This window comes from Schistocerca gregaria, chromosome 8 (assembly GCF_023897955.1).
Source record: "Schistocerca gregaria isolate iqSchGreg1 chromosome 8, iqSchGreg1.2, whole genome shotgun sequence".
Taxonomy (NCBI): Eukaryota; Metazoa; Arthropoda; class Insecta; order Orthoptera; family Acrididae; genus Schistocerca; species Schistocerca gregaria.
In genome coordinates, this window is record NC_064927.1 from 380,207,417 (window position 1) to 380,234,804 (window position 27,388).

Genomic DNA, 27,388 nt, shown 5'->3' on the forward strand with positions numbered 1-27,388 from the left:
CTCCGCCACCGTGTCAACGGAAACCTTAACAATAACATTCTATGATATACACCCCAATACAAAGAAACTGTGCACCACGAATCTGTGACGGAAATCGGTATATGTGATTTGTTTGTACAGACAAACAAACTAATGCAGTTTCAGAATTATTGGATGATTCATTAGCGAGAAAGAGCTTCATAAAATGAGCGAGTCAACAATGCGTTGGTCCACCTCTGGCTCTTATGTAAGAGATTATTCGGGTTGTCATTGATTGATAGAGTTGTTGGATATCCTCCTGAGCGATATCGTGCCAAATTCTGTCCAACCGTCGTGATATATCTCAAAGTCTCGAGCTGGTTAGAAGGCCCTGCCCATAATACTCCAAACGCTCACAGTCCGGTAACGTTGCTGACCAAGGTAGAGTTTGGCAAGTACGAAGACAAGCAGTAGAAACTCTCGCCTTGTGCGGACGGCCATTATCTTGCTGAAATGTAAGCCCAAGATGGCTTCCCATACACCTGGGCGTCTCCAGACAAGTTTTCACTGCTCATCTAGGCTCAGTTAGAAGCGGGACTCATCACTGAAGAACGTTGTACTTCAGACAATGAAATTCCTATCCGAAGACGTGTCTGGAGGCACTCCAGACAGCGGTGGGATACCAGCTTGACTTTCTTTCGACATATGGCCTGACAACCAGGAGTGCCAATCTGGGGCACAATTCTTTTCTTTCTTTCTTTTTTTTCTTCGTAGCAGACTCCTTTGGTTGTCATTCGTGGCACCCTAGAGCACGGGAGTAGGTCGATGACATTCCGCACCCGTTTTGTTGCACTCCATGGCACACTATCTTGAGCTTCATGCAGCAACGTATGATCGTGCATTGTCTTCCTGAAAATGGCGTCTGGGGTGTTGTGCAGAAATCGTATGTTTGGCTACAGGTCTTAGGGTGTCATTCACGTAGGTCAAACTGGTCTCAGTCCCCTGGGAATGCACCAAGCGTGATTTGCGTTTGTACCCAGTAGCACCCCACATCATTAAGCCTCGAGTTTGCGCTGTATGTCTTGTGCGAATGTAGTCACTGTGATCCCGTTCCCCTTGTCGGAATCGAATCAAGATCCGGCCATCAGTTTCAAACAAACAGAACTTGGATTCGTCCGAAAACAATATCTGACGATATTACTGTCCACAGTGACGTCTTTCCATACACGTTGCCTTCTAGCATGTGTCTGCACATTCATCAAAGGTAGCAAGAGAAGTAGACGACGCGCACGAAAACCATGCCGTAATAAACGGCGACGGACTGTTACGCCTGGTAGTGCGTATTGATACACTGTTCGACTGTCGTGCCAGGGCCGAGGAGGAAGCAGATATGTCCTGCAATGCCATTCGGATGAGGTGTCGTGGTGGTTAAGGGGGGGTGTGGTTAGTGTTTAACGTCCCGTCGACAACGAGGTCATTAGAGACGGAGCGCAAGCTCGGGGTAGGGAAGGATTGGGAAGGAAATCGGCCGTGCTCTTTCAAGGGAACCATCCCGGCATTTGCCTGAAACGATTTAGGGAAATCACGGAAAACCTAAATCAGGATGGCCGGAGACGGGATTGAACCGTCGTCCTCCCGAATGCGAGTCCAGTGTGCTAACCACTGCGCCACCTCGCTCGGTGATGAGGTGTCGATCTTCTCGGAGGTGTGCTCTGAGCGGTGAGACCTGCCCCATCTTGTCGTGCTCTAAGGCCTTCCGTGGGCTATTTTGCACACGCCTGTTCGAAACATTTCGTTCCACACGAACAATGACTTCCCGGATGACTGCATCACATTCTCTCAAGCCAATACTGTGCCCTCTATCTAACTCACTGATTTGACGGTAAGATTCGCGCATACGTCTGTACAAGTGACACTGATCCAATACCTTCGGTTTATAGCGACAACGAGAGTCACAGGTCCATTTTACCAGCAGGTGGTGTTGCGCCCCGGTTTAGATGTTGACCTCGAACCCGAGGGCCGACATGGTTCAGGTGATAATAATTTCTGCAGAACATACTGTGCATGTCTTGTGAATAGGAACGTTCTATCTCTAGTCGCTCAAGGTGTTCTGCTTTTTCTGATCATGACTGTATTAACAGCCATCAACGTGATCGTAATCATTCTTTAGGTAGGTAGTTTTATTCCAAAAATCGTGTACAGTCCCAGTCTCCTCCATACTTTTGTGCCTTGACCGCCACGCTCGTAATAAAAAGTGTGAAAATGGCTTACGCAGCTTCCTGTTCCGGAGTGAAACACGCAGGTTTAACACCGTTAAAAAGTGGTGAGAACCAGACTGTTCTCATGTTTTTAACAAATTTAGTGAAAAAAATGCACCGATAACACTGTTGCGCTGTATAGTAGTTCAGTCGACGTGCGGGTAACGCACAACGTACAACGTATCCTTATTCTCGTTCTTGACTGTACTGGAGACAGCTGCGCTTCCACCCCACTTGAAACGAGATCCAATGAGATTCCAGCAAACGTGGGAGAATAACAGTGTCATGTTCACATCAGATTTATTTTTATGATAAACACAGTATAGCCATTGGATGTAACCAGAGTAACAATTCCATCAGGATATATGAACCCTTGCAAAGCTGCCCAAGTCAACTGTTGGAGGTGTGATTGTGAAGTGGGAACGCCAAAGACGAACCACAGGAAGACCAAAACAAGGCGTCCTCAAGTACTGTCGGACAGGAACCGTCGAACACTGTGGAGGATGGTTGCAAAACAATACGTGATATCAACGAAAGAATCACTTCTGAGTTCCAAAGTGATGATGTTTGGATTATGAGGCACACAACTGCGTGGTCATCAGTGCCGGTAAAAGGTCCCAATTTGTATACAGTCCAATTTGTTCATAATCCAATCTAGCCCCTGTCACGAATGTTGCTGATGATATAATGAGGACAACAGAAACACCCAGTCCTCAGGCAGAAAGAATCCCCAACCCGGCCGGGAATCGAACCCGGGACACCGTGATCCAGCGGCAGTAACACTAGCCACTAGATCACGACCTGCGGACTCAAGAGTTCCAAAGTGCTACCAGCGCAGATAGCTGTATGCAGGGAGTTAAAAGAATGTCGTACAATGGTCGAGCAGCGCCTCCTGGGCTACACAGGGTGGTTCATTGATAGTGACCAGGCCAAATATTCACGAAACAAGCATCAAACGAAAAAACTACAAAGAATGAAACTCGCCTAGCTTGAAGGGGGAAACCAGATGGCGCTACGGTTGACCCGCTAGATGGCGCTGCCATAGGTCAAACGGATATCAACAACGTTTTTTTTTTTAATATGAACTCCCATTTTATTACACATACTCGTGTAGTACGTAAAGAAATATGAATGTTTTAGTTGGACCACTTTTTACGCTTTGTGACAGATGGTGCTGTAACAGTCCCAAAGTCACAAACATGGTATCACGTAACATTCCGCCAGTGCGGACGGTATTTGCTTACCCGTGTTAAAAAGGACCGTTTACCAATTGGGGAAAAGGTCGATATCGTTTTGATGTATGGCTATTGTGATCAAAATGCCCAATGGGCGTGTGCTATGTATGCTGCTCGGTATCCTGGACGACATCGTCCAAGTGTCCGGACTGTTCGCTGGATAGTAGGAAGTGTTCAGCCACATGTGAAAGGTTAACCACGACCTGCAACAAAAGATGATGCCCAAGAAGGTGTTTTAGCTGTTGTCGCGGCTAATCCGCACAACAGTAGCAGACAAATTGCGCGATAATCTGGAATCTCAAAAACGTCGGTGTTGAGAATGCTACAGCAACATCGATTGCACTCGTATCATATTTCTATGCACCAGGAATTGCATGGCGATGACACTGAACGTCGTGTACAGTTCTGCCACTGGGCACAATAGAAATTACGTTCTATTTAGCGACGAAGCGAAATTCACCAACAGCGGTAACGTAAACCGGCATAATATGCACTATTGGGCAATGGAAAATCCACGATGGCTGTGACAAGTGGAACATCAGCGACCTTGGCGGGTTAATATATAGTGCGGCATTATGAGAGGAAGGATAACTGACCATTTTTATGGCAATCTAAATAGAGCAATGTATGCTGATTTCCTACGTAATGTTCTACCGATGTTACTACAAGATGTTTCACTGCATGACAGAATGGCGATGTACTTCCTACATGATGAATGTCCGGCACATAGCTCGCGTGCGGTTGAAGCGGTATTGAATAGCACATTCCATGACAGGAGGATTGGTCGTCGAAGCACCATACCATGGCCCGCACGTTCACTAGATGTGACGTCCACGGATTTACACTCCTGGAAATTGAAATAAGAACACCGTGAATTCATTGTCCCAGGAAGGGGAAACTTTATTGACACATTCCTGGGGTCAGATACATCACATGATCACACTGACACAACCACAGGCACATAGACACAGGCAACAGAGCATGCACAATGTCGGCACTAGTACAGTGTATATCCACCTTTCGCAAAAATGCAGGCTGCTATTCTCCCATGGAGACGATCGTAGAGATGCTGGATGTAGTCCTATGGAACGGCTTGCCATGCCATTTCCACCTGGCGCCTCAGTTGGACCAGCGTTCGTGCTGGACGTGCAGACCGTGTGAGACGACGCTTCATCCAGTCCCAAACATGCTCAATGGGGGACAGATCCGGAGATCTTGCTGGCCAGGGTAGTTGACTTACACCTTCTAGAGCACGTTGGGTGGCACGGGATACATGCGGACGTGCATTGTCCTGTTGGAACAGCTAGATCCCATGTCGGTCTAGGAATGGTAGAACGATTGGTTCGATGACGGTTTGGATGTACCGTGCACTATTCAGTGTCACCTCGACGATCACCAAAGGTGTACGGCCAGTGTAGGAGATCGCTCCCCACACCATGATGCCAGGTGTTGGCCCTGTGTGCCTCGGTCGTATGCAGTCCTGATTGTGGCGCTCACCTGCACGGTGCCAAATACGCATACGACCATTATTGGCACCAAGGCAGAAGCGACTCTCATCGCTGAAGACAACACGTCTCCATTCGTCCCTCCATTCACGCCTGTCGCGACACCACTGGAGGCGGGCTGCACGATGTATGGGCGTGAGCGGAAGACGGCCTAACGGTGTGTGGGACCGTAGCCCAGCTTCATGGAGACGGTTGCGAATGGTCCTCGCCGGTACCCCAGGAGCAACAGTGTCCCTAATTTGCTGGGAAGTGGCGGTGCGGTCCCCTACGGCACTGCGTAGGATCCTACGGTCTTAGTGTGCATCCGTGCGTCGCTGCGGTCCGGTCCCAGGTCGACGGGCACGTGCACCTTCCGCCGACCACTGGCGACAACATCGATGTACTGTGGAAACCTCACACCCCACGTGTTGAGCAATTCGGCGGTACGTCCACCCGGCCTCCCGCATGCCCACTATACGCCCTCGCTCAAAGTCCGTCAACTGCACATACGGTTCACGTCCACGCTGTCGCGGCATGCTACCAGTGTTAAAAACTGCGATGGAGCTCCGTATGCCACGGCAAACTGGCTGACACTGACGGCGGCGGTGCACAAATGCTGCGCAGCTAGCGCCATTCGACGGCCAACACCGCGGTTCCTGGTGTGTCCGCTGTGCCGTGCGTGTGATCATTGCTTGTACAGCCCTCTCGCAGTGTCCGGAGCAAGTATGGTGGGTCTGACACACCGGTGTCAATGTTCTTTTTTCCGTTTCCAGGAGTGTATTTCTGTGGGGAAAGTTGAAGGATATTTGCTATCGTATCCACCGACAACGCCTGCCAATATGCGTCGGCGCATTGTCAATGGATGTGCGAACATTACGGAAGGCGAACTATTCGCTGTTGAGAGGAATGTCGTTACACGTATTGCCAAATACATTGATGTTGACGGACATCATTTTGAGCATTTATTGCATTAATGTGGTATTTACAGGTAATAAAGCTGTAACAGGATGCGTTCTCAGAAATGATAAGTTCACAACGGTGCATGTATCACATTGGAACAACCGAAATAAAATGTTCAAACATACCTACGTTCTGTATTTTAATTTAAAAACCTACCTGTTGCCAACAGTTCGTCTAAAATTGTGAGCCATACGTTTGCGACTATTACAGTGCCATCTATCACAAAGCGAAAAAAGTGGTCCAACTAAAACATTCATATTTCTTTACGTACTATACGAATATGTAATAAAAAATGGGGGTTCCTATTTTTAAAAAACGCAGTTGATATCCGTTTGACCTATGGCAGCGCCATCTAGCGCGCCAACCATAACGCCATCTGGTTTCCCCCTTCAAGCTAGACAAGTTTCGTTCTTTTTAGTTTTTTCGTTTGACACTTATTTCGTGAGATATTTGGCCCAGTCACGTTCAATGGACCATCCTGTATATTTCTGTACTGATTGCTAAGCGACGTATCAGTGTGCTATAAAGAGCGACTCCAGTGAATGGTGGGTGACTGGAAATGAATTATCTCTAATGGAAAATCACGCGCACGCTGTGCTAGTCTGTTGCAAGGATTTCGGTTTGATGAATTCCTGGAGAACATTACCTGCCATCGTCTGTAGTGCCGAGAGTAAAATACGGAGGAAGTGTGTTGCAGTATGAGTGTACTTTTCCTGCTTAGTTGCAATCTCCATATGGCGCTTAAGAAAACTGTACATGCGGAAGGATATGAAGAGATTTTACAGCGTTCTGCAATGCGTAGAACAGAGGTTCAATTCGGAGACGACGACTGTAGCAGCATGATAGTGGACCCTGTCTTAAGATGGAATCTGTGAGGAAATCATTTGTAGAGAATAATATTCTTAAAATGGATTGGCCTGCCGAGAGTCTCGATCTGAACCTGTAAGATGAGTTAGAAGGTCAAATTCGACCCAGACCTCGGTGCCCAACGTCACTATCTTTTGTGGTTTCGGCTCTTGAGGAATCATGGGCTGCCACTCTTCCAAAGACACCTGAACGAAAGTGTCCCCAGCAGCTTTGAAGCCGTCATAATGGCCAAATGTGGACACACTACCTATTTATGTCCACTACATCTACATCTGTATCTACGTGATTCTATGCTATTTACAATAAAGGCCTGGCAGAGGATTCAATGACCCATCTTCTAGCTGTCTCTCTACCATTCCACTCTCGAACGGCGTGCCGGAAAAACGAGCACTTAAATTTTTCTGTGCGAGCCCGAGTTTCTCGCATTTTATCGTGACGATCATTTTTCCCTATGTAAGTGGGTGCAATCGGAGAGAAAACTGGTGACTGAAATTTCATGAGAATAGGTATCCGGATACTTTTGATCGTATACTGTATTTTCATCTTGCTGCTGCTTTATTCGTGGAAGACATAGTGGAAGACATACGCTCATTTGCGATTTTTTTATATGTAACTGCATGCTAACTTTTAGAATAACAGAACAAGCTTAGGGTGACAATTTTAAACGTGTAATTGTCATATTTAAAACAAAAAAGAATTCCTTTTGGTATGTATTTGCATCAGTTGCTATTGTTCTGAAATTGTATGATGCGCTAGCTGTTTAGCCAAGCGCATTTCCGTATATATGCGGAGGTAACATATGACTGTGTTCATTAATGTTTTGGTAGATTCCAGTTGTTTTGCTGGTTTTATTACTTTGTATCTCTTTCCAAAATATTTTTTACAGAAATAAATTTGCAAATTATAATTGGTCTTTTAGTTTTAACGCCATCTGATGGTGGCTTATATAGCAGTGTTTTTACCATTTTACTTACTTTTCTCGTCTGTATGTTGTTTGCCATTCACCCTTGTATGGTTGTTTCCCTGGTTTCTTTGCAGTTAATCACGGCATTCTGCGTTCAAATGTAACGAATTAATTTAAATAAAAACGAAATATTCTTCCGTGGGCTTATGTAGAGCCACTGGTCAGCCCGCCATCTAGTGTGTGCAGTTGTTAATGTTCATTTTTGTGGGCAATATTTCTGTCAAATGTGTATCGACGTTGTTCTTGTTCGCTTCGTAGTAATAGCTTAAAATCGTGATTTTGTACGCGCTTCACTTACAGTTTTCAAAATTATTTCATCAACTTTGTTATTTGGTACGTATCATTTGTACTACCTACTATGTAATGCGTGACGTAACTTTCTGTATCATATCTTTATCTGAATATCCACGACCTTAAAAAATGTTCAAATGTGTGTGAAATCTTATGGGAATTAACTGCTAAGGTCATCAGTCCCTTACACACTACTTAATCTAAATTATCCTAAGGACAAACACACACACCAATGCCCAAGGGAGGACTCAAACCTCCGCCGGGACCAGCCGCACAGTCCATGACTGCAGAGCCTATGTTTAATTAACATATGTTGACTGTTATTAGTGACATCTCAGCATTAGTTGTAGTTTTCATATACTCATCTGTTCAATTTTGCTATCGTAACGAGATTTAGAAATGTCAGTTATTCTGGCGATCATATTGACACTTGACTTGCGTTATCACTCATCGGTTTGCCAGCATACGCTAAGGTGCCAGAAGTCATGGGATAACGGCATGCGCTTGTACAGATAACGGTAGTATCACACACACAAGGTATGAAACGGCAGTCCATTGGCGGAGCTGTCATTTCTACTAAGGTAATTCATATGAAAATGTTTCAAACGTGATTATGGCCCCAAAATGGAGACTAACAGACTTTGGATGCAGAATGGTAGTTGGAGATAGACGCATGGAACATTTCATTTCCTAAATCGTTAGTGAATTCAATACTCCGCGATCCACAGTGTCAAGAGTGTGCCGATAATACCAAATTTCACTCATTACCTCTCACCACGGGCAACTCAGTGGCCGATGGCCCTCGCTTAACGATCGAGAGCAGCGGTGTCTGCGCAGAGTTGTCAGTGCTAACAGACAGGCAACACTGCCTGAAATAATCGCAGAAATCACTGTGGGAACTACGACGAACGCATCCGTTAGGACAGTGCGGAGAAATCTGTCGTTAACAGAGAAATCTGTCGTTAACAGCGTACGGCGGCAGATGGCCCAGAGTCCCATTTCAGTTGGCGAGTTCATGGTAGGCTTCGAGCGTGGTGCAGCGCCCTTGAAGCCATGGTCACAAGTTGTCAACAAGCCACTGAGCAAGTTAGTGGTGGCTCCGTAATGGTGTGAGCTGTGTTTACATGGAACGCACTGAGTCCTGTGGTTCAACTAAACCAATCACTGACTGCAAACGGTAATGTTCGGCTACTTGGAAATCATTTGTAACCATTCATGGACTTCCTGTTCACAATCAACGTTGTAATTTTTACGGATGACAGTGCGCCATGCGATTGATTTGAATAACTTTCTGGGCCATTAGAACGAATAATTAGACCATCCAGATAGCCCGACGTGAAACGCATGGAACATTTATGGGAAATAATCGACAAGTCAGTTCGTGCACAAAATCCTACTCCGGAAAGTGTTTCGCAGTTACTGACGTCTATAGGGGCAGAAGGGATAAATATTTCGGCAGGAGACTTCCAACGACTTGTTGAGTCCACAGGACGCCGTGCGGGGTAGGCGAGGTGGTCTGTAGAGCCTTGTCACGGTCCTTGCGGCTCCCCCCGTCGGACGTTCGAGTCATCCCTCGAGCATGTGTGTGTGTGTGTGTGTGTGTGTGTTGTCCATAGTGTAAGTTACAAATAACTTCCGGGAATATAGCAAGGTGACACTTTCAGCGACCGCCGATATTTCGGCGGGAGTACACCCCGCCATTTTCAAGGCAAACTGCAACAGACAGGGGACGTACATGCAAATTTAAAACCTCGGTTCTCGGACTGATGCAGGGAATATAACACACACACTGAACACTAGTGTCACCAAAGATGACTAAAGTCAGAGATATTGATAGTTAGACTACGAACTCGCAGGTGAGGTTGCATTGGCTCTGTCCCTCTGTTTTCTGACAAGGAAGAGAGCGGATTCCAAACCGTTTAAACAAAAACCTCCATCCCTGCTAACGAGGTTGCTCGCTAATTTAACACCTCCTTAATAACACTGTCCCAATAGTTGGACGAGCATGCCAATATCTCGGTGTTCTTATACACTCCTGGAAATTGAAATAAGAACACCGTGAATTCATTGTCCCAGGGAGGGGAAACTTTATTGACACATTCCTGGGGTAAGATACATCACATGATCACACTGACAGAACCACAGACACATAGACACAGGCAACAGAGCATGCACAATGTCGGCACTAGTACAGTGTATATCCACCTTTCGCAGCAATGCAGGCTGCTATTCTCCCATGGAGACGATCGTAGAGATGCTGGATGTAGTCCTGTGGAATGGCTTGCCATGCCATTTCCACCTGGCGCCTCAGTTGGACCAGCGTTCGTGCTGGACGTGCAGACCGCGTGAGACGACGATTCATCCAGTCCCAAACATGCTCAATGGGGGACAGATCCGGAGATCTTGCTGGCCAGGGTAGTTGACTTACACCTTCTAGAGAACGTTGGGTGGCACGGGATACATGCGGACGTGCATTGTCCTGTTGGAACAGCAAGTTCCCTTTCCGGTCTAGGAATGGTAGAACGATGGGTTCGATGACGGTTTGGATGTACCGTGCACTATTCAGTGTCCCCTCGACGATCACCAAAGGTGTACGGCCAGTGTAGGAGATCGCTCCCCACACCATGATGCCGGGTGTTGGCCCTGTGTGCCTCGGTCGTATGCAGTCCTGATTGTGGCGCTCACCTGCACGGCGCCAAACACGCATACGACCATCATTGGCACCAAGGCAGAAGCGACTCTCATCGCTGAAGACGACACGTCTCCATTCGTCCCTCCATTCACGCCTGTCGCGACACCACTGGAGGCGGGCTGCACGATGTTGGGGCGTGAGCGGAAGACGGCCTAACGGTGTGCGGGACCGTAGCCCAGCTTCATGGAGACGGTTGCGAATGGTCCTCGCCGATACCCCAGGAGCAACAGTGTCCCTAATTTGCTGGGAAGTGGTGGTGCGGTCCCCTACGGCACTGCGTAGGATCCTACGGTCTTGGCGTGCATCCGTGCGTCGCTGAGGTCCGGTCCCAGGTCGACGGGCACGTGCACCTTCCGCCGACCACTGGCGACAACATCGATGTACTGTGGAGACCTCACGCCCCACGTGTTGAGCAATTCGGCGGTACGTCCACCCTGCCTCCCGCATGCCCACTATACGCCCTCGCTCAAAGTCCGCCAACTGCACATACGGTTCACGTCCACGCTGTCGCAGCATGCTACCAGTGTTAAAGACTGCGATGGAGCTCCGTATGCCACGGCAAACTGGCTGACACTGACAGCGGCGGTGCACAAATGCTGCGCAGCTAGCGCCATTCGACGGCCAACACCGCGATTCCTGGTGTGTCCGATGTGCCGTGCGTATGGTCATTGCTTGTACAGCCCTCTCGCAGTGTCCGGAGCAAGTATGGTGGGTCTGACACACCGGTGTCAATGTGTTCTTTTTTCCATTTCCAGGAGTGTATAACATGGAGTGACCAGTATCCAAGCAATGTTTGGCAATAGAAAATCTACTTGAGTGCTGAAATCGTATGTGCCATTTATGCTCAGTACATCAGTCCTCCACGTTCCTGACAGTTTGACCAATACATGCCCTGCCGCAGCTACAAGGAATGCGATATACACCTGCCTTACGTTAAGATCATTTTTAACAGAACTCAAAAGCACTCTAATTTTAGATGGAGGTCGGAAAACACATTTCACATCGTATTTCCGTTAGATACGACCGATCTTGTTGGAAATGTTTCCTACGTAAGACAAAAAGGCAGTAGACTTAGGTGTCGACTCCGAATTATCATCAGTCACCCGATGTACAGTTGATCGATAGAGCAACGCACTTTATATATTACTATAACCATTTTGACGAAACGTAACCTCAAGATGGGACAGCTTAGCTGGCGAAGTCTCAGCGTCAGAAACATGTGCCCTGTGTACCAAGGTACGACGTACCCCTTCACGCTGAGCCGGATGGTGACAACCATTAGCCTGTAAGTACAAGTCGGGGTGAGTACGTTTCCTGTAGACGACATTGCCAAATGATACATCATCTTTCCTCATGACCAACACGTCAAGAAAGGAAAGGCAACCATCCTCTTCCACCTCCATCGTAAAACGAATGGTCGGCTGGATCGAGTTCAGATGTTTTACAAATGCATTCAAATTCTCTCTACCATGAGACCAAACAACAAAGGTACCGTCAAAATATCTAAAGATACAGGCGGGTCTCAAAGGCGCCAACTCCAATGCACGCTCATCGAAGTCTTCCATAACCAAATTTGCGATCACACTTCGAATGTGGTCAGGAGATTGGGTGTCAATTGTGTGATACGTCTGTACGCCACTTTTCTACACGCCTGAACATCCCTAGGTCCATTGTTTCCGATGTGATAGTGAAGTGGAAACGTGAAGTGACACGTAAAGTGCCGGCCGTTGTGGCTGAGCGGTTCCAGGCGCCTCAGTCGGGAACCGCGCGACCTCTACGGTCGCAGGTTCGAATCCTGCCTCGGGCATGGATGTGTGTGATGCCCTTTGGTTAGTTAGGTTTAAGTAGTTCTAAGTTCTAGGGGCTGATGACCTCAGATGTTAAGTCCCATAGTGCTCAGAGCCATTTGAGCCATTTGACACGTACAGCACAACAGCTCTTGACTGACAGAGAACGTCGACTGTTGAAGAGGGTCGTAATGTGTAATATTCAGACCTCTGTCCAGACCATCATACAGGAATTCCAAACTCCATCAGGATCCACTGCAAGTACTATGACAGTTACACGAGAGGTGAGAAAACTTGGATTTCATGGTCGAGCGGCTGCCAATAAACCACACATCACGCCGGTAAATGCCAAACGACGCCTAGCTTGGTCTAACGAGCGTAAACATTGGACGACTGAACAGTGGAAAAACGATGTGTGGAGTGACGAATCACGGCACTCAATGTGGCGATCCGATGTCAGGGTGAGGGTAAGGCGAATGCCCGGTGAACGTCATCTGCCAGCGTGTTTAGTGCCAAAAGTAAAATTCGGAGTCGGTTCTGCTATAGTGTGGTTGTGTTTTTCATGGAGAGGACTACCCTGGTTGCACCCCTAGTTGTTTCACGTGGCACTATCACTTCACAGGCCTACATTGATCTTTTAAGCACCTTCTTGCTTTCCACTATTGAAGAGCAATTCGGGGATGGCGATTGCATCTTTCAACACGCTCGAGCACTTGTTCATTATTCACGGCCTGTGGCGGAGTAGTTACACAACATCCTTGTAATGCACTGGCCTATACAGAGTCCGGACCTGAATCCTATAGAACATCTTTGGGATGTTTCGGAACGCCGACTTCGTGCCAAGCCTCACCGACCGACATCGATACCTCTCCTCAGTGCGTCCCTTTTAAGAGCCATCAGGCTCATTTTCTCTGGTATTTCAGCAAGTAACTGCAATTTGATTTTCGCATTGCTTAGCTGTAGTCAGCCCAAACGATAGCTCGTGGTCTCGCGGTCGCGTTCTCGCTTCCCGAGCACGGGGTCCCGGGTTCGATGCCAGGCGGGGTCAGAGATTTTAACCTGACTCGAGATGACTGGCTAATTGTGTTGTCCTCATCATTTCATCATCATTCATGAATGTGGCGAGATTGGGCTAAGAAAAGTTTGGGAATTCGTACGGGTGCTGATAACCGCGCAGTTGAGCGCCCCACAAACCAAACATCATCATCATCAATTACTACTGGTCACGCCTCTCAAGCGACGCCCAGTCTCAACAGGGTGCATCGGTTTGTTTCCCATTACAAACTAAATTATTTGTAAATCGGCATTGTACATGCCCGTATACTACAGCGCTTCAAAATTAGTCTAGTCCCGTACTCGTTATATCGACATGTACTAACAGGGACAGTAAAACACGAAGGATAAACAGAAATCCAGCAGTGACTCAGTAGCGCTGCATGCATGGTGCTCGAGTATTGATTAATCTTCGTGTTTTACCGCTCTAAGCAGGGACCACTCTATCGAATGGAGACGTGAAATTCAATTTTAAAAATCATTTTCTTTCAGACGGGAGACAAACCGTCGATATCCATCGTCAATGGGCGTCGCACGAAAGACGTAATGAGAACTAGTTGTTTGGGCTGATTGCAGATATGCAGTGCACAAGAGAAAGCACAAATATCTGCTGAAACCCCGGAGAAAATGCATCTGACAACTCTTAGGACAGGCGCCCTTCTTACGTCATACTAAAGACGTGCCCCCGGCTTCACGCCGGTAACGCTAAGTACTAGGGATTTTAAAAGCGCGCTCTCTCATGAAACAGAAATCACAGCGAAAGCTCGATGAAGCTTTGCACAGGCGTGCTGGGCAGTCAGTCTCTCGCGTCACGTCGCGCCTTTCACATCTTAGCGCACAGTGACGACGTAAAGATGCCTAGGAAATAGTATCTCCCACCAAGGATGAGAGTATGGCGAGGGATTTGCATGATTTCATGCAGCCCGCATAACTTCTCCTTCATGACAATTCACGACGTAACTGTAAGAACAAAAGACGCTCCTGCAGTGTTTTTTTTATGGATCCATCATAAAGCCCGGACTTGGTTCCTTCTGATTTTCATCTGCTCGCATGAACCGCTGTCTATGAAGACATTTTGGCACAGACAACGAACTGTAGACCGTAGTACAGTATTGGTCGAAAGCACAGGCGGCTGCCAACTGTGGGTATCGGAAAGTTGCTACCATTTAACGACAAAAGTCGGAGCGGCGATTGTGCAGAGAAGATAAATGTTGTAAATAAAACATTTTTATTTTTACTTTGGTTTTCGCTTCACTGACGATCAGACCATAATAAACGAATAGCTCTCATATTTACAGCCGGACGACTGGTTTATAAATCGTACTGATTCTCACAAAGCTTCCTCGTGAATCAGTCGGTGTACTTGGTAGCGTTTGTCTTAGTATAAGCCGGCCGCTGTGGCCGAGCGGTTCTAGGAGCGTGGTTTTGAGAAGAAGAACTCGTAGAGCTTTTTTCGGCACGCATTATCATCAGGAAAGGAAGTTCTTTGAAGATTCTTCTGTAGCGAGCGGGAAAGACGAAAATCTGAGGACGCAAGATCAGGTGAATGAGGTAGATGTGGAATGACTTCCCAGCCCAAATCGTGTATAGATGGCTTTTATTAGTCTAGAAGAAAGTAGGCAGACGTTATAGTGAAATAGTATCACTTCATGCAGTCTTCCTGCTTGTTGTTCTTGGATTGCGTCCGTAAGAGATCTCTGTTGTCGGCAATAACTGTCAGCAGTGACGGCTACATCTCGGGGAAGCAATTCGTAGTAAACCACGCCGTCACTGTTCCACCAAATGCAAAAATTATGATTTTGTAAGCGCGCAAATCTTCGTGCGGGGAGTTACTTCTTTGTTTGGACTCAACCATTCCTTTCTTTTCCTTATGTTTACATAAAGATCCATTTCTTGTTACGCAGGAAATAATGGTGGGCGTTTTTCATGACTCAATTGATGACAAGCAAGCAGAGGTACTCATATGATCACTTGCTGATTTTTGTGATTTTGTGATTTTGTCATCTCAGTATTTAATGAACATTATTTTGGTTTATTTGCAGTTTCAAATAAAAAAACTTCCGAAGAGGGACTCAATCTCATGGCCCCCAGAAAGCACTCTCTCCGCTAGGCTAACAGCTGCCTGCAAAATACGTTAACATGACCCGCTCTAGAAACGACATTTTTGACCATCTGGAATTCCCACTTCGGTAACATTAATTTCTGGCCATACCCTGCGTATTCCATAAATTTGGACGAAATCTGTGGTGACTAGTAGGTGCGGTCGCTACTGAGCTACTGCCATGTAAACACTGCCTGGGGGGGGGGGGGGGGGTTTCATCGCTGTAGCAAGCTTTTTCGATTGTATATTTGTTTCCACGAAACCGTGAACTTAAAAGATGAATACGTACACACGTTCTGGTACCTGATATGAAACGTCGTGTGGCGAGGGCTTCCAGGCAGGTAGACTCGATCGCCTGGTGCAAGTCTTTCGAGCGCCGGCTGGAGAGGCCGAGCGGTTCTAGGGGCTACAGTCTGAAACCGCGCGACCGCTAAGGGCGCAGGTTCGAATCCTGCACTCGGGCATGGATGTGTGTGGTGTCCTTAGGTTAGTTAGGTTTAAGTAGTTCTAAGTTCTAGGGAACTGATGACCACAGCAGTTAAGTGGTGCTCAGAGCCATTTGAACCATTTGAACCAAATCTTTCGAGGTGACGCCTCTTCGGCGACTTGCGCGACGAAGAGAAAATGAGGATAATGAAGGCGACACAAACACTCAGCCGAGAATCGAAGCCGGACACCCCGTCATGACAAACCGGCGCGCTGTCCAGTCAGCTGCGGTGGCGGATATTTTGATACTTTAGAAGTTAGCATATAGTTCCACTTGCAAGACTCGTAGCTGACGCTGTATTTATGTCTTGTAAAGTAAAGAGGAAAATTGTTTTATCTTAAATTAGTAGCGTAAGCAAATCTTCTTGGCCCATCGGAACCTGACATCATAACACCACTTGGGAGTGTTTATAGCACGATTGTCGATTCTAGCACGAAATCAGGGAAGGTCATGAAAGTGCTGCACGAGGAGTTCTTACAATCTGTCATTTTTCCATGCGTTGGACAAGAAAAATGTTTTTATATTATTGATTCGTTGGTAGGGAAAGACTGATTAGACACCTTATAATCAAATCCACGTAGATGAGAGACAAGCACGCACCTTCCTCGTAAAAATTAGTTCACCCAAATGTTCCCCACTTTTCCAACCCTGTGATGTTTATTTTTTACAGACAGTCGCATCGAAGCTACTCGAACAAAACACAATCGTTTCGAATTGAAACGAACTGTGTTTTCCGATATTTGCTACTGCTGTTGCTATTGTGGTCTACGGGTCGAGCGTTTGGGTTCATAGAGCCATAAATGTAAGGACAGCACAGGCTCTACAGTGAGCACAGAAGAGTGTGCTCGTGAGCTTGATAGGCGAGAGTATAACAACGCCGATTGAGGTGCAGCTACTGATATTAGTGGTTTGCTACATCTAGGCCTAGCAGTAAGGAAGAGAGGTGCACAAAGTTGGCCCAAAAAGCGCGGATATGATAAAGTATAGATATTACTGGGCACAACAGCCGTATCGAACAAGGAAATAAAGGGATGGATTGATAGAGAATGGCAAGAAATCTGGGACACGACAGAGACAGGGTGGAGAACCTACCAGTTCCTTCCTACCGTACACGAAAGAATAAGAATGACATATTTCCTTCCGACCAAGAGAGCTATACACTACCGTCGGGACATGGTCCGTACCCCAGCTGCTTACTAAAAATACGACAGCGCACCACAGACACTTGTGAATGTACTGCAATGGGCATTGCGAACCACTTGGTCTGGGAATGTGCCGTTAGACTAGATGTTACAAACCATAAAAGGAACGCATTTGCAAATGGAACAGTCTATGAGATAATACGGAATGAAAAACTGTGGCATAAGCTGAACTCCTGACAGCTGAAGTATCAGCCTATGAACTACAAGCCTTAGCGGTTGAGAGACAACCTAGAAGAGACGGGACGCGCCAAGGCAGAACACACACCTGCAACAATTTTCTGGAAGCAATGAGGAGATGAGCCTCGGAGAGGTCCAGGAGGCATTTCCTGAGATCCTGACAGCCATCTCCCTATCTCCGCACCTCGCAGGTTCGAATCCTGCCTCGGGCAAGGATGTGAGTGATGTCCTTAGGTTAGGTTTAAGTAGTTCTAAATTCTAGGGGACTGATGAGCTCAGATGTTAAGTCCCATAGTGCTCAGAGCCATTTGAACCATATCTCCGCACCTTGGGTGGAACAACAGCGCAGCCCCTGCGAATGCTGAGTTGCACCTCAGCGCTCCGGGGGCTAACCATTCACACAAATGAGAACTCCAGCTTGGTTCTGATAACAAGTACAGTAATGTAATGTAGTGTTGTGTAGTTTAGTGTTTCATAGTATTGTAGTCCAGAATAGTGTAATAGACGAGTAGCGTATGCCTTCAGGATTCCGGTTGAATGGATATCGGTGCACCAAATGGTCAAATGATAGCGTGTAGACATTTACAAAGGTGTTATTATTTTTTTTCTTCTATATAGATATTCTGTCTAGATTTTTTCCCTCTTTGAAAGCATAAATGTGTAGTTACTACTAACACGTTTGAAATTATGTTAAAATATTATGTGCTATATTCATGCCAATTCATGTGCAACATTTGGTCTTTATTTTTATATAGACAACAAACTAAAAGAAAATAGCAAATAAAATATTCAAAAATTCGGATTTAACTTCCGAAAAATCCGTGTACCTGCAAGGTAGTAGCTCTCATTAGATATGCTCGGTGCTCTACTAATTTGTGTTTCGGCTGCTTCTGCTACAAATTCTATTCGGAATTTGACACAGCAAACGATGAAATCGATAGCGAGTAAGACAACTGTGTAATCTATTCTGTAACAAACGTAATACATATTCCCAGAAAGTTTGCTGTGACCATTGACTTATTAATGAAATTACTACGGCGAAAATGCCTATTTTTTAATAGTTTTGCATGACATTTGCTATGTAATGGTGAAAAATACGCTAGTGAGGTACTGAAGACAGGATCCTCTACTACATACCGAAGACTCCACAAAATGAGTAGTTTACAGGTATGGTGGTTCCCTTCAAAGTGACACAAGAGTTCAAAGGATCAGACGTTCAACAGAAATACAAGCTCCTCTGTATATTATCGTATGCCGGAGACACTGTTTCGATATCTTGATCGTTTCACGAAATAAAAGGCATATTACGAATTAGCGACACCCCTACGCAGCGTGTATTCCATATTTTGACAGCTGATATAATGAAACAAAACAAGGAAAAAAGTCCAGTAATATGGGTTGTCGGTCTCGTAAAGTGACATGTGGCCGGAAGAGCGGTGTGGTCACCACATGCCCCTCCATATCCGCATCCAGTGACGCCTGTGGGCTGTGGATGAACGGCGGCCGGTCGGTACCATGTAGCCTTCCAAGGCCCTTTCGGACGGAGTTTAGTTTTTATACGGCTTCTAAAATGCATACCTTAAGGGCTACATCATAGATACTGTGAAACAAGTCTCTTCTATTGCAAGCTCTTTGCTTTCCATATTCTGAGAGGTGATAGTAAGGATCAAAATAAGATAGAAAGGTCCAGTAAATATCGGCTCTAAAATGCTTACCTTAAGAGCTATAAGTATTTGTTCAGCGCAAGAAACGTGTTTTACAATATCGAAGATACACAAGTGCACATAACTCTTACAATACGCACTTTAAAACCCATGTTTACTATATTTTTTCTTGTTTTAGTCCGTACGACCATCTCCGAAAATTTGTCAGTGGTGTTCTGATTCATCCTATTTCTCCGATGGGACATGGCTTTTGGATCGTCCTGTACGTACTGAATGACTCTCCAAAAACCGCCACCGCAGGGCGTCGGTTCGTTTCCCTTCACAAATAAAATAGTTTTTATAGTGGAATTTTAAGTGCCCATACGCTAAAGCTGCACAAAATTGCACATATGTGGTTTCTGTTCTTTCGGACATGTGCAGATGCTCGAACACTTATTGGAATCGGCGAGATGCCGCGAGTAATTAGGCTAGTGTGCAGGCGCACTTCGTCAGTAGTGGGTGGTATAAGTTGAGAATTTGGCTCTGACGAGTAGTCGGTACCATTGTGGTGAACACTGTGTGTGAATCGCGTTGTGACCAATGCATCTGCCTAACGATCAGGAGACCCGGGTTTGAATCCCAGTCCCGCAAAAATTTTCCACTTGCCCCATTGATAAAAAAATCAATGCCCATTGGCAACTGAAGTCTTCCTTTGTGTCTCGCTGGCAAATTAGTCTATCGTGATGTTCGTTTTACCGAATGTACACTACTGGCCATTAAAATTGCTACACCACGAAGATGACGTGCTACAGACGCGAAATTTAACCGACAGGAAGACGATGCTGTGATATGCAAATGATTAGCTTTTCAAAGCATTCACACAAGGTTGGCGCCGGTGGCGACACCTACAACGTGCTGACATGACGTAAGTTTGCAACCGATTTCTCAGACACAAACAGCAATTGACCGGCGTTGCCTGGTGAAACGTTGTTGTGATGCCTCGTGTAAGGAGGAGAAATGCGTACCATCACGTTTCTGACTTTGATAAAGGTCGAATTGTAGCCTATAGCGATTGCGGTCTATCGTCTCGCGACATTGCTGTTCGCATTGGTCTATTTCCAATGACTGTCAGCAGAATATGGAATTGGTGGGTTCAGGAGGGTAATACGGAACGCCGTCCTGTATCCCAACGGCCTCGTATCATTAGCAGTCGAGGTGACAGGCATCTTATCCGCATGGCTGTAATGGATCGTGCAGCCACGTCTCGATCCCTGAGTCAACAGATGGGGACGTTTGCAAGACAACAACCATCTGCACGAACAGTTCGACGATGTTTGCAGCAGCAGGGACTATCAACTCGGAGACCATGGCTGCAGTTACCCATGACGTTGCATCACAGACAGGACTGCCTGCGATGGTGTACTCAACGACGAACCTGGGTGCACGAATGGCAAAACGTCATTTTTTCGGATGAATCCAAGTTCTGTTTACAGCATCATGATGGTCGCATCGGTGTTTGGCGACATCGTGGTGAACGCACATTGGAAGCGTGTATTCGTCACCGCCGTACTGGCATATCACCCGGCGTGGTGGCATGGGGTACCATTGGTTACACGTCTCAGTCACCTCTTGTTCGCACTGACGGCACTTTGAACAGTGGACGTTACATTTCAGATGTGTTACGACTTGTGGCTCTACCCTTCATTCGATCTCTCCGAAACCCTACATTTCAGCAGGATAACACACAACCGCATGTTGCAGGTCTTGTACGAGCCTTTCTGAATACAGAAAATGTTCGACTGCTGCCCTGGCCAGCACATTCTCCAAATCTCTCACCAATTGAAAACGTCTGGCCGAGCAACTGGCTCGTCACAATACGTTTTGAAGCTGCTTGGGCAGCTGTACCTGTACACGCCATCCAAGCTCTGTTCGACTCAATGCGCAGGCGTATCAAGGCCGTTATTACGGCCAGAAGTGGTTGTTCTGGGTGCTGATTTCTCAGGATCTAAGCACCCAAACTGCGTGAAAATGTAATCACATGTCAGTTCTAGAATAATATATTTGTCCAATAAATACCCGTTTATCATCTCCATTTATTCTTTGTGTAGCAATTTTAATGGCCAGTAGTATATTAAAGGGAATATTAAAATACAAACAATGAACACCTTGAGTGCGTCCTCACAAAAGGCCAGTGACGTTTACGGCATTCGAGGCCCTACATATTGTCTACCACGCGACAGCAAAATTGACTGCTAATGGCAGCCGGGACGGGAGTGGAGACATCCAAAGGTGAGCACAGCGTGAGGCTGGGGAGGGTAACTCAACTGCTCAGTCGACGAGTAACTCACGACAGAGCTACAGTGCTAGTGGTGCTGATACAAAGCAGTGCACTGGCAACGATAAGCAAAGCAAACATCGCATCATATCTACAACAACAGCTGCCGAAGTTGACATTTCGTCAAAAGCGAATCCAAGAAACTTTATTGGGTCAGCAAGAAGTGGCAGATTTCGAGGTAGAATGGGATAGGAATGATGATGGAAATAGGATCACATTTGAGGAAGTGGAGAAAATGGTCAATAGATTGCAGTGCAATAAAGCAGCTGGGGTGGATGAAATTAAGTCAGAACTCATCAAATACAGTGGAATGGCAGGTCTTAAATGGCTTCACAGGATAATTGAAATGGCCTGGGAGTCGGGACAGGTTCCATCAGACTGGACAAAAACAGTAGTCACACCAATCTTTAAACATGGAAACAGAAATGATTGTAACAACTACAGAGGTATCTCTTTAATCAGCGTTGTGGGTAAAATCTTCTCAGGTATTGTTGAAAGGAAAGTGCGAGTATTCGTTGAGGATCAATTGGATGAAAATCAGTGTGGGTTTAGGCCTCTTAGAGGTTGTCAGGACCAGATCTTTAGCTTACGGCAAATAATGGAGAAGTGTTATGAGTGGAACAGGGAATTGTATCTATGCTTTATAGATCTAGAAAAGGCATATGACCGGGTTCCTAGGAGGAAATTATTGTCTTTTCTACGAGAATATGGAATAGGAGGCAAACTTTTGCAAGATATTAAAGGTCTTTACATGGGTAGTCAGGCAGCAGTTAGAGTTGACGGTAAATTGAGTTCATGGTTCAGAGTAGTTTCAGGGGTAAGACAAGGCTGCAACCAGTCTCCACTGTTGTTCATATTATTTATGGATCATATGTTGAAAACAATAGACTGGCTGGGTGAGATTAAGATATGTGAACACAAAATAAGCAGCCTTGCATATGCGGATGACTTAGTTGTGATGGCAGATGCGATTGATAGTTTGCAAAGTAATATTTCAGAGCTAGATCAGAAATGTAAGGACTGTGGAATGAAGGTTAGCATCTCCAAAACGAAACTAATATCAGTGGGAAAGAAATATAAACGGATTGAGTGCCAAACAGGAGGAACAAAGTTAGCACAGGTGGACGGTTTCAAGTACTTAGGATGCATACTCTCAAAGGATGGCAACATAGTGAAAGAACTGGAAGCGAGGTGTAGCAAAGCTAATGCAGTGAACGCTCAGCTACGATCTACTCTCTTCTGCAAGAAGGAAGTCAGTACCAAGACTAAGTTATCTGTGTACCGTTCAATCTTTCGACCAACTTTGTTGTACGGCAGCGAAAGCTGGGTGGATTTAGGTTACCTTATCACCAAGGTTGAGGTTACGGATATGAAAGTAGCTAGGATGATTGCAGGGACTAGTAGATGGGAACAATGGCAGGATTGTGTCCACAATGAGGAAATCAAAGAAAAACTGGGAATGAACTCTACAGATGTAGCAGTCAGGGCGAACAGGCTTAGATGGTGTGATCATGTTACACGCATGGGAGAAGCAAGGTTACCCAAGAGACTCATGGGTTCAGCAGTAGAGGGTAGGAGGAGTCGGGGCAGACCAAAGAGAAGGTAACTGGATTCGGTTAAGAATGATTTTGAAGTAATAGGTTTAACATCAGTAGAGGCACCAATGTTAGCACTGAATAGGCGATCATGGAGGAATTTTACAAGGGGGCTATGCTCCAGATTGAACGCTGAAAGGCATAATCAGTCTTAAATGATGATGATGATGATGATGATGAGCAAGAAGTGGCAGATGAAACATCAACGTTTCCGCAAGATGAGTCAGTTGAATGCGTGGTGTCGTATACGCTCGACAATGTAAATGAGGAGTACAATGATGAGGATACGTGCTTAACAAGTGAAGGTGATATTGAAACATGTGACGAGCCACGTAGTTCATCATCGTGTTGGAGAGGGGGTCGCAAACCCCGTCTCCAACGAAACAGTAAAAGAGCACCGCTGTCCCAGGAAAAGGTACTAAACATAATTACGTATATGCAAGATCATACGCAGCATATTAAACAAACAATTATGAATCGACATCGAATAAGTCAGCAGCAATATGACCCTGTGACGTATAAGAAAACCTACGGATATTCAAGGTATAACCTCCCTTATGTCTTGGAGATTGTATGGGTTAATTAATGATTATTATGTTACAATCCTCTTGTTGTAGTTGACCGTGTACATCGAGACTTCGTTCATTGTTAAATGCAATTGTGTGGTACTAACTGATGGAGACGCAGTAAGAACTTGGTAAAATTTAATTTATTTCCTTTATCACACTCCACAAACAAAAACACACTGTTATTCTAACAGTGTGCCACTACTATTAAACATAGAGATAAATCCCCCGCTACGTAGCCGCCTTTGGCTCACGCACCCTACACCTTCCACAGCCTCTCAGCAACTGCCTCTGCTTGCGACTCTCTGCGCCACTGGGCCTTGTTGCCCTCCAAAGAACAACCACTTACAGATACTACACACCAGTACCCTCACAAAGGGAAGGTGCACTTGTTACAAAAACTGGTATTTGCATGCTTCAAGGATGCGCGATGCAGTTTATAGGATGTGTTTGATAGCGAACTATCACATTATGCACATCAAACTGCACACGACATAGATTACAGTGATTTCAAGGGAAGCAGTCGATGGTTGTAAAACTTCAAACAGTGCTAAAAAAAATGGAAGATGTACGATAACGAAATATCAAACAAGATGTCAACTCGACGATTTCAAACTGCGGAATGGCTCCGAAAATGTATAGATGGGATAAACAAACTTAACCCATCATTCTGTACGGAGTTTGTTTTCAATTCCGACCAAATGGGATTTGAAGAGGAAGTGCATGTGAAAGGAACCCCGGAAATAAGAGGCAACAAGAAAAATGTATCAAGATCTACTACTATCGATGCGTCAACGCATTCGTATACAATTATGCCGACTGTTAATCGGGATGGAAAATCGGTTGGAAAGTTATTTATTGTGTTGCGACAAGTCAGAGGTGCACTGCACCCTACGCTCCTTTCTCGTGTGTGTTATCTTGCAATGGCCGTGAAATCCGATGTGGACACACGTGAATTTTAAACCTCTAAACCATACGAAAAATGTCTGAAATCATTAATTCGACTATTACACTGTTTCTGATGTATTTGTTACACAAATGACTAGCACAGGAAAGAAAATAAGGGCAGTGTACCATTACATTACAGACGACTTCCATCAGTCGGGACTTCAATTCGATGACATTAAATATTTTATAACAATTTCTGTAGCACAGTTCTTACGATAATTTTCAATAAATGTATGTTTTACTAACAATGAAGCAGTTCCATGTTTACTCCTTGTAATAGTCACAAAAAAGAGAAGTATCCATGGGATGACGAAAACAAACATTTTCGTTACACCAGACACGCCTGTTAAAAGAAAAATTGAGGCATTCAGGTGTTTCAAAATGGTTCAAATGGCTCTGAGCACTATGGGACTTAATATCTATTGTCATCAGTCCCCTAGAACTTATAAATACTTAAACCTAACTAACCTAAGGACATCACACAACACCTGGTCATCACGAGGCAGAGAAAATCCCTGTCCCCGCCGTGAATCGAAACCGGGAACTTCAGGTGTTTCAGGGTAATTACTAGCTTTACAGAACTGGAATGGAATCAGAAATGGTCGTGGTCATTGGTCTGAAACGCGAGTGAGCTCACGCGCAAGTAAACAAGGAAGTCACAGAGATGTCTTGCGCGTGAGTTCACTCGCGTTTCAGTGTCGTGTTTGGCTACGTGGTGTGTTGTATCAACGAAGACGCACGGGCGGTTTACGACGATAGAGGAGAGAGCCGTGTGTTTAGATGTTGAACACTATAGGCGACACCATTTTAGTGTTTTTTATATTTTGACGACTGTGTGGAGATGCACCTTGGAAGACACAGCTACACACAAGGGAAGTAGCCACGATGTTTTAATTTCATTATCAATTTTATTGTGTCTGCTGCATGTTCCATTTTAGGGAGTTTTAACAGGTTCTTTTACTTTTTATTATTACATTGACATTCACAACCATGACCTCCCAGTCAGTATGGATAAAATCGTCATTATAATTGATGTCCAAGAAACTAACTCATAAATAACACATGTAATCAGCAGCACTAGCTGATTTCACTGCATAAAAAGTTCTGCATATTTCGTCTTTGCAAGGTTGAAAGTATTACTTGGAATTCGCACAAAAGACACATGCCATTAGCAACCACGCTTAACTATTACGGATATTTAATGAGCTGCCAATTCGAGCGAAGGGTAACTGTGAACAAAGGTGCCACAGAAACTGTCAATGGAAACTGGAATTCGTTCTACTAATTATGATCTCGTTGTGTCGTGTTAAACGTCTTCCGACGTCCATCAGACAAGGATATCTACCTGCCGTGTTCCACACACGCTGTCTGCTACATTTACGGCAGGAATGCCTGCAGAGCTACAAATTTGGCAATCTTCAATAATTTTGCTAATACCTGCAGTGTGTGTTAAGAGCTAAAATGTTCTCATTGTGTTTCCTTCGATGTATTCTTCCCGCATAAAAAATTTCAGGGTAGGTTTCGACGAGTTGGGTCAGGTTGTTCTCCTGTCCTTCACTTCACAAGATGCAGCGCCTCAAGTTTTCACTTGGAACATTTTCATTAAGCGCTGGAGCAACAAGTGAACACTCACCTGTAATATCAAATTCGCTGGCTGGTATTCTGTGTAGCCCTTGGTCGCTGTCATCGTCTCTTTTTGTGACACCGACATCATCATCGTGATCACTATCACCATATTCTTGATCGCCGCCATCGACCATGCCGTTGACGAAGCTACCATCATGAGGTCCACTCGTGGTGGCCAGGTACCCTATAAAGAATAGAAAGACAGGAAATCATAAATGCCGCGCGAGGCAGCCGCGTGGTCTTGGGCGCCTTATCACGGTCTGCGCGGCTCCGCCCGTCGGAGGTTCGAGTCCTCCTTCGGGCATGGGTGTGTGTGTTGTCCATAGCATAAGTTAGTTTAAGTTAGATTAAGTAGGGTGTAGGCTTAGCGACCGATGACCTCAGCAATTTGGTCCCAACAAATTTCCAAATTTTTTTTACTGCTTCGTTGAGCAATTTACGTTTACACAAAATCACAATGTTTTGCCCAAAGAGAAAGTACTCCACGGAGAGACTACACCGCTGCAATAACGAACCATGGTGTCCACCCTTATCCTGGTTGTAATAAGTTAAATCAAATACGTATGGTCTAGAATTGCAGTAAATAACTTGTAAAATAACTACACAATAACATCCAACTCTTAATTTTTGCAATCCATAGCCAAAAGCTAAATTATCTCTTACTGTAGTCGACAAACTCGTCATAGACTTGCTCATTCAGCTGTTCGAGTAACCTATATAAGAATGCTGTTGTTCTATACAATTAGTTACATGCATTTTCAAGGACAAGACAGCGTTTGATAAATTCACACCAGGGTCAGTGTTTCTGTGATTTAGTATATTTTTTTATATAGGAAAGACATTTCCAGTGCAAAGAAATACCAAATGGTGTAAGTGTTGTTTACAACATTCGATAAAGAATACAGATGTCAATTAGAAACACTTTACTTTCACTTGGCCTGTAAGTATCATGTCGTAACATATTATTTGAAAGGCCATTTACCCTACAAAGAATACAAGCACTATAAATCCTTTACACAAAGTCACAATGTTTTACCCAGAGAGAAAGAATACCATGGAGAGACTATACTACTGCAGTAGTGATACATGGCCTCCACCCTCACCCTGGTTTTATTAAGTCAGACCAAATATGCAAGGTCTAAACTTTCAGGAAATAACT

At 45.3% G+C, this 27,388-nt stretch overlaps 1 protein-coding gene across 1 annotated transcript in view; it reads right to left on the reverse strand.

Moving 5' to 3' along the window:
• The window catches only part of LOC126284619 (complement factor D-like), a 174,766-nt gene that overhangs the window by 137,188 nt on the left and 10,190 nt on the right, over positions 1 to 27,388 (reverse strand). Inside the window, exon 2 of the mRNA XM_049983688.1 lies at positions 26,237 to 26,413. Coding sequence (XP_049839645.1) covers positions 26,237 to 26,413 — 177 coding nt within the window. The remainder of the gene's footprint in view (positions 1 to 26,236; positions 26,414 to 27,388) is intronic.